This window comes from Argopecten irradians, chromosome 6 (assembly GCF_041381155.1).
Source record: "Argopecten irradians isolate NY chromosome 6, Ai_NY, whole genome shotgun sequence".
Classification (NCBI taxonomy): domain Eukaryota; kingdom Metazoa; phylum Mollusca; class Bivalvia; order Pectinida; family Pectinidae; genus Argopecten; species Argopecten irradians.
In genome coordinates, this window is record NC_091139.1 from 46,480,344 (window position 1) to 46,495,641 (window position 15,298).

General features: G+C 38.3%; 1 protein-coding gene across 5 annotated transcripts; it reads left to right on the forward strand.

The window, feature by feature from the left end:
* Positions 1 to 188: 188 nt before the first annotated feature.
* Positions 189 to 14,866, forward strand: LOC138326076 (L-threonine ammonia-lyase-like). 5 transcript variants are annotated; one of them, XM_069272209.1, is made up of 13 exons: positions 189 to 285; positions 2,477 to 2,674; positions 3,020 to 3,090; positions 3,557 to 3,602; positions 3,785 to 3,970; positions 7,944 to 7,999; positions 8,653 to 8,815; positions 9,957 to 10,047; positions 10,371 to 10,412; positions 12,371 to 12,572; positions 13,161 to 13,367; positions 13,627 to 13,684; positions 14,030 to 14,866. In XM_069272209.1, exons 1-13 carry the CDS (start codon positions 283 to 285, stop codon positions 14,129 to 14,131), a joined length of 1,425 nt encoding a protein of 474 aa, XP_069128310.1. In that variant the 5' UTR covers positions 189 to 282; the 3' UTR covers positions 14,132 to 14,866. The 5 variants fall into 5 exon arrangements, with proteins under 5 accessions (XP_069128310.1, XP_069128311.1, XP_069128312.1 ...); XM_069272210.1 differs by lacking the exon at positions 7,944 to 7,999 and adding an exon at positions 8,040 to 8,095 and having other exon boundaries at positions 13,161 to 13,328; XM_069272213.1 differs by lacking the exons at positions 189 to 285; positions 7,944 to 7,999 and adding exons at positions 519 to 569; positions 8,040 to 8,095.
* Positions 14,867 to 15,298: the final 432 nt, after the last annotated feature.

The following is a 15,298-nucleotide window of genomic DNA, read 5'->3' on the forward strand; positions in this document are numbered from 1 at the left end:
AGTTATCTTCCTATTTGTAATTGTTAACGAGAAAAAAACGAGAGAAAAGTTTTATGGTGCCGGGCCCATTAAATGTTTCGAGTCCCTGTGCAACGAAGCATGTGAAGGTCGCATATGAATGCTGATGTAAGCTCTATTGTGATTGGCTGTGCATTAGGGGTGTGTGGCTTCTTCGAAGATTTGATTGGCTAACGGCTAAGGAGAAGTTCGATCACAAAATAAGCCTAACGTGTTGTTGTTTACGTTTTCTGACGGGACGATTTCAACGAGTACGAATTGACGATGGTGAGTATAAGTCAATGTGATAGTAAGAGTTACTGAGTTTGATTACATTTGTTTATAAAAGAAAACGAAAGAAACCCTTTATGATGACAATAAATGCATAATTTGCCTTTCGTGTTGCCATTACGAGCCAAGGGCAAAGAATCCGATTGTTTACAACTTGCACATCACATTCCACGTATGATTTTAACTTATCCGACAATGCTTTATTTTTTCAGATTTTATGGGGGTTGAAAATGGTGAATATGACTACTATAATGTAAACTTTACTCAAGGTGAAACTGAAGGTGAATAGTATATTGTTCACGGTGATGATGGCACACTTCAGGGAAAGGAAAGGGAAGGGCATCCGATTATCCAAATACATGTTTACAGTACACGTAGGACCTTAAACCAGAAACATATACAGTACATAATATATGTTTCTGCTTAAACTTATATATATATGAAAATGAACTCTTCATTTACAAGATAAAGTGTCAGACTACATTGTAGTTTATTGAAGTGACTATCATATTCAGACAGAGTTATAGTGTCACTAATATACTAAATTCTTTTGAATTTATGCATGTGTAGCGGGATTGGACTGGGTCGATCATCGGTGACCAGGTAGCTCAGTCGGTAGAGCACTCGGCTAGTATTCGGAGGGTCCCGGGTTCGAATCCCGGTCTGGCCGCTACATTTTCTTCTCTCCTGTTACAGAATTGGCGCCCAACTAAATAACCCACGGTGGTGGTGTTTGGAAGGGTCTCGTGTGTCTTCGAGGGCGAAGACTTCGAGAAAGGAGGGAGGAGTGTAGCGGGATTGGACTGGGTCGATCATCGGTGACCAGGTAGCTCAGTCGGTAGAGCACTCGGCTAGTATTCTGAGGGTCCCGGGTTCGAATCCCGGTCTGGCCGCTACATTTTCTCCTCTCCTGTTACACATGTATAAAATCCATAGAGGTGATAAGTTTTGATTGATTCAGATATATATGAGGTCTTATCCCACCTGATTACATATGAGTGTCACATGATGCCATGTATGTATTATTGCTTTGTTTACAGTTTAATTTGTGTGTACACAGTGGTATTGATCGTCACCTTGTAACTTTGTGATAGGAGTATTTCTCTGAACATTGTAGGTCAGGAGTTGAAGGGTGACCCAGTCAGCCTATGGTTATGGGTTCAAATTCCTTGCATGCTAAATCTCTTCTCTATTACATGACAAAAAGCTCAATATACAGGCACACACTGAGGGTATCAATCCAGCACAATATCATCCAAACTCAACAAGCTTTTAAATCAGTGAATTTATTGGCGACTGTGTTTATACATTCATATACATCCTTGCAGAAATATATTAGCATATATTAGAGAGATTGGCAACTCTGCCATTTTTACGATAGGCAGATGAACCTTTGTATGTGCTTTGGGTTTTTAGATAAACCTAAATACAGCAGAATAACTTTGATATGTTATAAAAGTTAAGTAATTTTAAGATGGTGTGAGAACGATTTTGGTAAGAAAAAATAATATTTTAACTGATAAATTAATAAACAAAAAGCATTTCCAGTTTAATGTCTGATATTTGAAAAACCGGGTAAAATTGCTTATTTTCATGCTTTCAAAAATCATTTTAGATAACATCAATTGGGAAAACTGGTTATATAAAACCATGATGTAATGTTTAAACTTTGTGTTGATGCAAAAATATCATGTTTAAAAGAGTACACTTAAAAGTAGCTAGCCCAGGGAAAGTGCCTATAAACCATAGGTCCATCAGCTGGCTGTCAACAAAGACAAAGAAAGAGTTTCCAATCTTTATGTATATATATGTTTCTGCTCATACATATAGGGGCTGACTTACTGAAAGACACATGTAGGGGAGATGTATGGTGTTACAGCTATCTGACCCAGAGTCTGTTTGGTATAAAGGATAATATGTCGCCTCATCATTATAAAACATATGGACTGTACATGTTAAGTGTTTTATATGTTGATTCCTTTGTTGTGTGACGGAATCCAACGCCAGATAATAAAACAAGTCTGTAAGCCTCTCCAGACTCATAGTGGTGAAATGGATATTTATTTGTATAGTGTTACCTATTACTCTTTTGTTTGTTTTCTCTAAGTTACATGTAGTCATTATAATCAAATATTTTATTGATAATACGTGTAGTATCACTAAAACATGAATATTTACAATATTACAGCAGGCTTCCACATCATTGGATGGCGAACCTGTAACCTTGGTAACAGAGAAAGCGGAGCCCAAGTTTGAGAGACAGATAAGTATGTCGACGCTGAAAGATGAGTTCTGTGATCCTGACAATCCTAAGCAGATACAGTTTGAGGACATCAGCGCTGCCGCCTACAAAATCAGGGATGGTGTCATGAAGACTCCATGTACGGTAGGTATTACATGTAATTAACATATTAATGTTTGTTTTCTCATATTTTCTTTATTTATTTGTAGCAGAGCTGAACTGAGACACCCAGTGACCAGGTAGTCCTCTTCATGTAATTACTGGTTTACCACCTACCTAACTCTGTCTACGACTTTCCTGGTAGCCACTTCTAGAGTTCTGTTGGTTCCAGCAGTGTAACCATGTCTGGCCGCTACATTTTCTCCTCTCCTTTTACTTTTTAAAATTTGATTTTAAATATAAAAAAGACAGGTTGTATGTGTTTCTGGACACAATATGAACTTAACAGAATTTACTGCTTATCTGTGAAAATATCCTTCCATTTGTCAGAGATCTCGATTGTCTGGACTTTTGGGCGTGAATCTATTCTTTAAAAAAGAATTTCTGCAGTTCACTGGAAGGTAAATTCATTATATCCTTAGCACATCACATCATAGCTCTAATCAAGACTTGACTTTGTTATAGTGAAAAAAATACTGTCAAGTCAGCTGATAAACTTTGAGATTAGTGGAATTCTTGTTATGCAATCTATAAAATTATATATTGTTTAGTCCAGATGCACAAAAAGATTTTAAAATTTCATATTTTAGAGTTCATTATAAGTTGGAGCTTACAGAATGTAACTTATCACTGAAATAGGGCACTATTGAGTCTTTGACTTATTCAGAGTTATCTCCCCATGGGAATACTTGTTCATTGCTGTCATTTGATTTTGAGTGGAAAAATGAAGTAATCAGCATTTGATCTCAAGAGAAAATTACTGAATAAATTACTGATTATAATGTTAGTTATTTTTATCAATGTCTCATTAGTCAAAGAATTTTATAGATTTTGATATGTAATGATCATTTTCTTGGCATTTGACAGTTTCAAGGAAAGAGGAGCAAGATATACACTGATGATGTTACCACAGGTAAGAACAGGGGATGAAGGGAAGCTTCTACCTCCATGAATCCATAGATAAAATATTTCAGAGCAAATTAGAAAATTAAATTTAAATAATCTTTTTAATATCTTATAAAAGCATGTATAAAGAAATGCCTTTTTGAGACCATGTAAGATACATGTATCTATAGTACATTGCTGACCCCACAGGAGCAGAAAGAGAAAGGAGTTGTGGCCGCCAGTGCTGGTAACCACGCCCTTGCACTCAGTTACCATGGCAAAGAACTCAACATCCCTATCACCGTGGTGATGCCTAAAATAGCTCCACTGATGAAGGTGCAGGCGTGTCGTTCCTACGGAGCTCATGTGATTGTCACAGGGAAGGATATTTCGGAGGTAAAGTTTTTATTAGCCCACCATCATTAGATGGTAGGCTATTCAAATTACCTTATGTCCGTGGTCCGTGGTCCGTCGTCCTTCATCCGTCGTCCGTCCATAAACAATGCTCGTTAACACTGTTTCTCAGAAATTACAGAAGGGATCTGTCTCAAATTTCATATGTAGGCCCCCTAGGGTACACAGAGTGTCATGCAGATTTTCAGACAGATGGGAAAACCAATATGGCCACCAGGCAGCCATCTTGGATTTTGGTAGTTGATGTTTGTAACCATTATTTCTCAGAAAGCCTTCAAGGGATCTGTCTCAAACTTATTATGTAGTTTCCCTAAGGCCCTTGAAGTGTCATGCAGATGTTCAGAGTGATCGGAAAAACAATATGGCCGCCAGGCAGCCATCTTGGATTTTGGCAGTTGATGTTTGTTACCGCTGTTTCTCAGAAATTACTGAAGGGATCTGTCTCAAATTTCATATTTACATGTAGGTCCCCCTAGGGCACACGGAGTGTCATGCAGATTTTCAGACTGATTGGAAAACCAATATGGCCGCCAGGCAGCCATCTTGGATTTGGGTAGTTAATGTTTGTAACCGCTATTTCTCAGAAAATACTCAAGGGATCTGTCTCAAATTTCATATGTAGGTTTCCCCAGGGCACACAGAGTCTCATGCTAATTTGAGACTGATCTAAAATAACAATATGGCCACCAGGCAGCCATCTTGGATTTTGGCAGTTGATGTTTGTTACCACTATTACTCAGAAATTACCAAAGGGATCTGCTTCAAATTTCATATGTAGGTTCCCCTAGGGCCCTAGGAGTGTCATGCTGATTTTCAGACTGATAAGAAAAACAATATGGCCCCCAGCAGCCATCTTGGATTTTGGCAGTTGATGTTTGTTACTGCTATTTCTCCGAAATTACTGAAGGGATCTGTTTCAAATTTCATATGTAGGTTCCCCTAGGCTGTGACCTATCTAATGGTGCAAGGTATGGTTCTATACATATCTTTGAACAGTGGGTTGAACATGCTCCAAGCCCCTGTTGCTAAATATGGGTTGATCTTTATCATGGAACATTTATAATCATCTTAAATCAATCTCCCTCACCTCAGAGGTTTTAAGGTTTAGATAACTCTTATCTGTCCTTTGTTAATGGATGACCCTGATTGTATTATCTGTAAAAGATAACTATCGCTAAAAGGAGGGGCAGGCACGTTTTGTTTATGTCAGCAGTTTATCACTAAAACATCAAACCTCCAACCTTGTAATCATCTGGATTCCTTCAACTTTAGCCATCAAGGCTTCTGTCTTATCTATCTAGGGGGAGACAATCCGTTACTTCTGTAATATTTATCTAGGGGGAGACAATCTGTTCCTTCTGTAATATTTATCTAGGGGGAGACAATCTGTTCCTTCTGTAATATCTGTCTAGGGGAGACAATCTGTTACTTCTGTAATATCTATCTAGGGGGAGACAATCTGTTACTTCTGTAATATCTATCTAGGGGAGACAATCTGTTCCTTCTGTAATATCTATCTAGGGGGAGACAATCTGTTCCTTCTGGAATATCTATCTAGGGGGAGACAATCTGTTTCTTCTGTAATATCTATCTAGGGGGAGACAATCCATCCCTGCATATCGTCTATCAAGGGAAGACTATCAATGCCTTCAATATTATCGATCCAGGGGAGACAGTCTGTTCTTTCTGTAATATCTATCTAGGGGAGGCAATCTGTTCCTTCTGTAATATCTATCTAGGGGGAGACTATCTGTTCCTTCTGTAATATCTATCTAGGGGGAGACTATCTGTTCCTTCTGTAATATCTATCTAGGGGAGACTATCTGTTCCTTCTGTAATATCTATCTAGGGGAGACAATCTGTTCCTTCTGTAATATCTATCTAGGGGGAGACTATCTGTTCCTTCTGTAATATCTATCTAGGGGGAGACTATCTGTTCCTTCTGTAATATCTATCTAGGGGAGACTATCTGTTCCTTCTGTAATATCTATCTAGGGGGAGACTATCTGTTCCTTCTGTAATATCTATCTAGGGGAGACTATCTGTTCCTTCTGTAATATCTATCTAGGGGGAGACAATCTGTTCCTTCTGTATATCTATCTAGGGGAGACATCTGTTCCTTCTGTAATATCTATCTAGGGGGAGACATCTGTTCCTTCTGTAATATCTATCTAGGGGGATTCTGTTCCTTCTGTAAATCTATCTAGGGGAGACTATCTGTTCCTTCTGTAATATCTATCTAGGGGAGACATCTGTTCCTTCTGTAATATCTATAGGGGAGACTATCTGTTCTCGTAATACTATCTAGGGGAGACATCTGTTCCTTCTGTAATATCTATCTAGGGGGAGACTATCTGTTCCTTCTGTAATATCTATCTAGGGGAGACTATCTGTTCCTTCTGTAATATCTATCTAGGGGAGACATCTGTTCTTCTGTAATATCATCTAGGGGAGACTATCTTTGTTCCTTCTGTAATATCTATCTAGGGGAGACTATCTGTTCTTCTGATATCTATTAGACTATCTGTTCCTTCTGTAATATCTATCTAGGGGAGACTATCTGTTCCTTCTGTAATATCTATCTAGGGGGAGACTCAATCTCTGTTCCTTCTGTAATATCTATCTAGGGGAGCAATCTGTTCCCAACTTCTAGAACTATCTGTTCCTCTGTTATAGGGGGGCAATCTGTTCCTTCTGTAATATCTATCTAGGGGGAGACTATCTGTTCCTTCTGTAATATCTATCTAGGGGGAGACTATCTGTTCCTTCTGTAATATCTATCTAGGGGGAGACTATCTGTTCCTTCTGTAATATCTATCTAGGGGGAGACTATCTGTTCCTTCTGTAATATCTTTCTAGGGGAATATAATCTATCCCTGTATATCGTCTATCAAGGGAAGACAATTAATGCCTTCAATTTTATCGATCTAGGGGAAGCATTCTTCCCCTTCACAGCTACAATGGGTAGAGATGTGATGTTGTGTTGAATTTTAGACTGTACCTGTGATTGATTCTATTTCTCAGTGATTCATTTTTGTGTCGCCTGCAACGCAAGGGTGACACTTAGGTATCACTATGTCGGTGTCCAGGAAACAGTTTCCGTGCCATACCTTAAATATTTATTGTCTGATTTCAACCAAATTTGGTATATTGCTTTCTATCAATGAGATCTTGAATGAGTTTGATAATGGTCAAAATTTGTCAATATTTGCAAGAGTTACAGGACTTTAAAATCGTCAAAACAGATAAATCCATGGTTTCCGCTCAATAACTTAAATATTTATTGTCCAATTTCAACAAAATTTTATAAATTGATTAATATTAATGAGATCTCAGATGAGTTCGATAATGGTCAAAATCCGTCAATATTTGCTAGAGTTACGGGACTTTAGATCGTCAAAACAGATAAATCCATGGTTTCTGCTCGATTACTTTAGTATTTATTGTCCGATTTCAACCAAATTTAGTGTAGTTATTTATATCAATGAGTTTTTGATGGGTTCGATACTGGTCAAAATCTGTCAATATCTGCAAGAGTTACGGGACTTTAAAATCGTCAAACAATGGTTTCCACTCAATAACTTTAGTATTTATTGTCCGATTTCAACCAAATTTGGTGTATTGCTTTATATCAATGAGATCTTAGATGGGTTCGATACTGGTCAAAATCCATTAATATTTGCAAGAGTTACCAGATTTGATAACTTCACCTAATTATTAACAATATTTTCAACTGTAAATAACTATTTTTTGTGATGCTGTTGTGCAGGCGACACATCCACTTCTGTGTAATTCTTGTTACATGTATGTTTTATTTGAAGTATGCAGATGACAATAAGTAACTAAAAAGCATACTACATGTACTTGTAAATTTTACTTTGGTAAACAGATCTATGTAAAGATATCTGTTTGATATATGGTTCAGTTATTGTCAGTGTATGATTATATTTTTTAGTCGAGGGAATATGCAATGAACCTCGGCAAGCAAGAGGGTCTACGATACATCAACGGGTTTGTATATAGATTTTATTCCTTGTCTTCTTTATTAAAGTCGAGGGAATATGCAATGAAACTCGGCAAGCAAGAGGGTCTACGATACATCAATGGGTTTGTATATAGATTTTATTCCTTGTCTTCTTTATAAGATGCAATCTTTTGTGGGATTACCAGACAGAAGGGAAATGAGATTATAGTAAACTGTGGATAATTCATCTGTGAAATTTTCTCTGTGAAAACATTGTATAGTGTATTTGTTGTCATCTTTTCCCTGTAATGTCTATAAGGCCTAGGGACTTAACCTTGAACCTTAAATTTACTTACAAGTTTTTTTTAAATCAATGATCCCAATTCTCATTCAACATTACACAGTGGTGTCAGATGATCTAACACGTTTTAAATCTTTCACTGAAAGAGACCTGGTAATTGGACTATAGCAAGACTTTGACCTTGACCTTCATTTAAGGAAACAAGGGTCAAAGTCTGTGAATGACTTTTAAGTACTGGTCCAGAAACCCTAACTAATATTATGTCTGTGACATTCTTATAACTGTTATGAATACCTTAGTTGTGATTTTCATTAATGGTATTTGTTTTACTATTAGAATGCACACTTTACTATCTACACCTATAAGATGTCAGGAAAGTATTATATATTTTGTTGTTAGATATGATCACCCACACATCCTGGCTGGCCAAGGAACTGTCGGCCTGGAAATCCTGGAGCAAGTCCCTGACCTTGATGCCTGTATCATCCCAGTAGGTGGCGCTGGTCTCATCGCTGGGGCCGCACTGGCGATCAAAAGTCTCAAGCCATCTGTCCAGATTATTGTAAGTATCTCGGATCAGAATCGAACAGATTGCTCATTTTAGCTCACGTGGCCCGAAGGGCCAGTGAGCTTATGTCATGGCGCGGCGTCCGTTGTCTGTCCATCCGTCCGTCCGTCATCCATCACCATTTCCTTTAAATCGCTACTAGTCATAGAGTTCTACATGGATTGTAACCAAATATGGCCAGAAACATCCTCTGGGGAAGGGGAACAGGGTTTGTATATCTTTTGGCTCTGACCCCCTGGGGGTAGGAGGGGCAGAGCCCAATAGGGAAATAGGGGTAAATTCTTTAATTCGCTACTAGTCATAGAGTTCTGCATGGATTATGACTACATTTAGCCAGAAACATCATCTGGGGAAGGGGAATAGAGTTTGTATAAATTTTGGCTCTGAACCCCCCAGGGGCAGAAAGGGTGGGGCCCAATAGGGGAAATAGGGGTAAATTCTTTAAATCGCTACTAGTCATAGAGTTAAGCATGGATTATAACCAAATTTGGCCAGAAACATACTTAGGGAAGGGGAACAGAGTTTGTATAAATTTTGGCTCTGACCCCCCTGGGGAAGGAGGGGCGGGGCCCAATAGGGGAAATAGAGGTAAATCATTTAAATTATTACTAGTCCTAGAGTTCTGCATGGATTGTAACCAAATTTGGCCAAGAAACATCCTTGAAGGAAGGGTATCAGAATTTGTACAAATTTTGGCTTTGACCCTCTGGAGCAGAAAGAGTGGGGTCCAATAAGGGAATTGGAGTAAATATTCAAATTCTTTCAGAAAAGAAACAATGAACCTGTATTCAGAACATTACTTAGCGTTTCAAACCAGGTGAGCGATACAGGCCGTCTGGGCCTCTTGTTCTAATTGTAAGAGTCTTTGTGATAATTAATAAAAAAAACCAGGAGAGCGATACAGTCCCTCTGGACCTCTTGTTCTAATTGTAAGAGTTTTTGTGATAATTACCAAAAAAAAAACCTCAAGTGAGCGATACAGGCCCTCTGGGCATCTTGTTCTAATTGTAAGAGTCTTTGTAATAATTACTAAAAAAAACAACAAGGTGAGTGATACAGGCTCTCTGGGCCTTTTGTTTATATTTGAAATTATTATCACCATAGCAACGTCCTACATACACTTTGATCCTCACAGGGAGTGGAGTCGGAGACCTGCCCTAGTTTTGCTGAAGCATTGAAAGCTGGCAAGCCTGTCTACACTTCTACAACTTCAACACTGGCTGATGGTAAGACAAACATGCCATTTCTTGGGAAACACTTTCACCAAGAGATCAATTCTGGATGAATCCAATTCTCTTTTTGTCTGCATCAGTCTCTATCTTTCCTATTGATTTTGTTATTTCTAACACTGCATCACTTAGATTTGCATTTGAGATATTGCGTTACCTTGTCTACAAATGTGAAATCTGTAGGTACAAATAGATTAATAGCTATACTACCACAAAGGTTTTTATCCCAAAAATTGTTAAAAAGTCCCAAGCTACAAAAAAAGTGTATTTCATCCACAAATATTTGATGTCGTACAGCATTCTTGGTTCTGACTGAACAGGTACTCTGAAAGCTGGGAAAATGATCTCGACACTAGCCGATGGTAAGCTTCTGATTGAGCCCTCTATATAGGGACACTGACTACCATCCCAGGATGGTAACAGTCAGGACTGGTTGCTAATCTGCCTGCCATGTTATTAGAACTCACCTGGTTATACCTTTTTCACCTGTTCACTTTGATTGATTCTTGTACGCCGATTGGTTACTTGGTTATGATGTCATCATTGAGGTGCCAGTGGGGAATTATTACAGACCAACTAGCATTCAATAAACCCAAAGAAGTCGAAGGGTTTTATGTCGCCGTCAGGCAATATTAGTGCTACTGTCAGCAGAAACAATAAGTGTAGAGGGCTCCGAAAGCTTCATAGCACAGTGATATTGGTGTGTGCTACTGGTCAGCAGAAACAATAAGTCTAGAGGGCTCTGAAAGCTTCATAGCACAGTGATATTGGTGTGTGCTACTGGTCAGCAGAAACAATAAGTGTAGAGGGCTCCGAAAGCTTCATAGCACAGTGATATTGGTGTGTGCTACTGGTCAGCAGAAACAATAAGTCTAGAGGGCTCTGAAAGCTTCATAGCACAGTGATATTGGTGTGTGCTACTGGTCAGCAGAAACAATAAGTGTAGAGGGCTCCGAAAGCTTCATAGCACAGTGATATTGGTGTGTGTGTCAGAGGGCTCTGAAACATAGCACAGTGTCAGCAGAAGACAAAACAATCCGAAAGCTTCATAGCACAGTGATATTGGTGTGTGCTACTGGTCAGCAGAAACAATAAGTTAGAGGGCTCGAAAGCTTCATAGCACAGTGATATTGGTGTGTGCTATGGTCGCAGAACATGTGAAAGCTTCATATAGCACAGTGATATTGGTGTGTGCTACTGGTCATCAGAAACAATAAGTGTAGAGGGCTCCGAAAGCTTCATAGCACAGTGATATTGGTGTGTGCTACTGGTCAGCAGAAACAATAAGTCTAGAGGGCTCCGAAAGCTTCATAGCACAGTGATATTGGTGTGTGCTACTGGTCAGCAGAAACAATAAGTCTAGAGGGCTCCGAAAGCTTCATAGCACAGTGATATTGGTGTAACAGTATGCAGAGAAAGTTTTAAAGGGATTTGCAGAGATTCTCTTGTGTGCTATTAGGGTTAGAGGAATCACAGAATGGATAGGATGAGAATGTCTAGCTACTTGTAGAAACTGTCCATACATGGCACATGTAATAGGGTTAGAGTGCCTAATGTTGTTTAAAATGTGTCAGAAATTAATTTTTGTTTGGCAATCTAATACTGAAACTGCTAGCTCACAGATTTGAGTTTTTATGAGAGTGATGTATAACATGGTAATTCCAGGTCTAACTTATCTACTGCTGTGATAATAATACACAAACTCTCTGACTGACGAAATCCAGGTCTGAAAGGCTGTCGCAAACACATTACATTTGAGTTGAAGCTGACAATAAAATGGACAAGACTTTGATTTTTGCTTTCTAACACAAATGGCTATTACATTTCTTAATGTGTAGATATTGATATTGAAGCTAGATGAAAGCATAAATCAAATATCATTACTTCTATTAAATTTTCACAACAACATAATCTAGGTAAGTTGTCCTCAGTTTATTAGTTTTCTTTAGTCAATAAAAACATGCATCAACTTCATCAAAATGCTACTATTGTATAATTTGCCATTTTACTGCTGGTACAATCTGTACAATAAGTCTGTACTAACTGGTCGTGTATGTATATGTTGTAGGTCTGGCTGTGTACTTGCTGGTCATGTACGTATATGTTGTAGGTCTAGCTGTGTACTTGCTGGTCATGTACGTATATGTTGTAGGTCTGGCTGTGTACTAACTGGTCATGTACGTATATGTTGTAGGTCTGGCTGTGTACTTACTGGTCATGTATGTATATGTTGTAGGTCTGGCTGTGTACTTACTGGTTGTGTACGTATATGTTGTAGGTCTGGCTGTGTACTTACTGGTCGTGTATGTATATGTTGTAGGTCTGGCCGTTCCCACTGTAGGGGTGAACGCTTTTGTCACTGCTGCCCCTCTCATAGACAAGATGGTGGTGGTCGAGGAACAGAGCATCGCCCTGGCCATCCTGCGACTGATAGAGCTAGAGAAGGCGGTTGTGGAGGGGGCGGGGGCTACTGGTCTGGCCGCCATTATACAGGGCATGCTACCAGAGTTGTCTGGGAAAAAGTGAGTACACAGTTCACAGCAGAAGATAAAAAGTCTATGAACTGAGAGCTTGAATGATGCTCATATTCTGGGTCAATATAAAAAGGGCTAAAGTTTATGGCACTGCTTGAAAAGTACTTGTATTTTTGGTCAGTGCATAAAAAGAACTTGAATTGGAGTCCCTGCTTGAAAAGTGTTTGAATTTTGGTTTAATGCATGAAAAAGTGCTTAATACCACTTTAATCCATTTTATTAAAATTATAAAGGGACTGTGGCTGAAAAGGTCTTGAATTTTCTGTTAGTGATTAAAAGTGCTGATATCAATGCTTCTACTGTGCTTACAGTTGTATTTAGTGAAAAGTGCTTAAGTTTCTGAATAGAAACTAAAAGCAAGCACAGTCTTTTGATTGGTAATATACAAAAAGACAATATTTGTAGTTTTGTTAATGCAAAGGTCCTGATTCTTTACAAGCACCTTGGAATTGATAAACTATAATCATGATAGCAATTAAATTTGTTAAGAGACTTTATGAGAAGCATGTTGTAGTTTCCACTATATATATTGTGTGTTTCTTTATAATATGGCTGCTGTACATTTGACCTATACAGAGTAGTTGTGATCCTGTGTGGCGGTAACATTGACACCACATGTCTGGGTCGTGTCATAGAGAGGGGTCTCGCGGCTGATGGACGACTGGTCAGGTTTGTGGTGACGGTCAGTGACAGACCAGGTGGTATAACAGAACTCGCCAGGACCATCTCAAAGATGGGAATTAGGTACCATATTCATGTTTTAGTCACTTCGTATATACTCAGGTAATCTCAAACATTTGGGCTGATTTGTTTTGTTTTACCCACACTGCATTTTATTTGTTTAAATTAAGGTTGTTGTTAGAGAAAAAAATATTTGTAATAAATCTGAAGTATATAAAGATGTTTGACAGCCGTCCGAGTTTGTAGCTGTCATTAACATGATATATATTTAATAAAACTCACCTTGTCCCCTAATTACACCTTGTCCCCTAATTACACCTTGTCCCCTAATTACAATATTTGTTCTCCTTTTTCTTTACAGTCTAAAGGATATGTACCATGAGCGAGCGTGGATAAAGTCAGACATTTTTTCAGTACAGGTACAAACATATTTTACTTCAACAAATACAAACATGTCTATTCTCTTGTTAACAATTACACTGTTACTTATAGCATGGAGGCCAATAGTTAATCCCTGTCCGTAATTATAGTATTATATATTACTGGTGGGTATTGGTCATTATGGAGAAATCATAATGTGGTTACTTACAAATTAATTGGAGTTGTTTCCCTTTGTGAGAGTATTGTAATATTCTGACTAAATTCTGTCATGATTTTTTCTGAAGTAGGGGTTATTTCCCTTGTAAAAGTTGCCTCACTAAGTTTCATTGTCCTATCCCTTATATTCAGTTTCATTGGTTAAAAGCTTTCTTTGTGATTGACAGGTGAAATGTGTAGTGGAGACAAGAGATGCAGAGCAGAGTAAGGAACTGGAGCAAGTCCTACGGGAGAAATACGACCATGTTGTATGGGGCCCTGTACATTAAGATGACAAAGGTGCTACAACACCTTAATTCAGGAGCTTTAATTCAGGTGTCCCGGTCATTAAGTAATGTAATATGTTAATTACTTATGCATTGGGCACTTTTTTTGTTATCAATTTATTTACCACTCACATAAGAATGTCACAATAATGGTGTGATGCAGAATTCTGGTACAATGGAAAACGAACCCCCCCAAACCCAATCCCCCCCCCCCCCCCCCACAAAAATATGATTGCCCCTAAAATATCAACATTTACAGTATGTGTGATAAACATCTGGTTACCCCTAAAATATGAACATATACAGTATGTGTGATACGTGTCTGGTTACCCCTAAAATAACATTTATAGTGTGTGTGAAGTGTCTGGTTATCCCTAAAATATCAACATTTATAGTGTGTGTGAAGTGTCTGGTTACCCCTAAAATATCAACATTTACAGTGTTTGTGAAGTGTCTGGTTACCCCTAAAATATCAACATTTATAGTGTTTGTGAAGTGTCTGGTTACCCCTAAAATATCAACATTTATAGTGTTTGTGAAGTGTCTGGTTACCCCTAAAATATCAACATTAACAGTATGTGTGATAAGTGTCTGGTTACCCCTAAAATATCAACATTTACAGTGTTTGTGAAGTGTCTGGTTACCCCTAAAATATCAACATTTATAGTGTTTGTGAAGTGTCTGGTTACCCCTAAAATATCAACATTAACAGTATGTGTGATAAGTGTCTGGTTACCCCTAAAATATCAACATTTATAGTGTGTGTGAAGTGTCTGGTTACCCATAAAATATCAACATTTATAGTGTGTGTGAAGTGTCTGGTTACCCCTAAAATATCAACATTTACAGTATGTGTGATAAACGTCTGGTTACCCCTAAACTATCAACATTTACAGTATGTGTGATAAACGTCTGGTTACCCCTAAACTATCAACATTTACAGTATGTGTGATAAACGTCTGGTTACCCCTAAACTATCAATATTTACAGTATGTGCGATTAACGTCTTCCATGACACCTGGTTGTTTGTACATACACTGTATAAGGTACTTCTCCTACATGTACAGCATTATCCCGGTGATGTCCTCATTTTAGTCCGATTAAAATGGAGATCTAGACTCCAGGATAATGACACAATCTTAGACTTCAAAGTTTTCGCTGTTTGCTGAA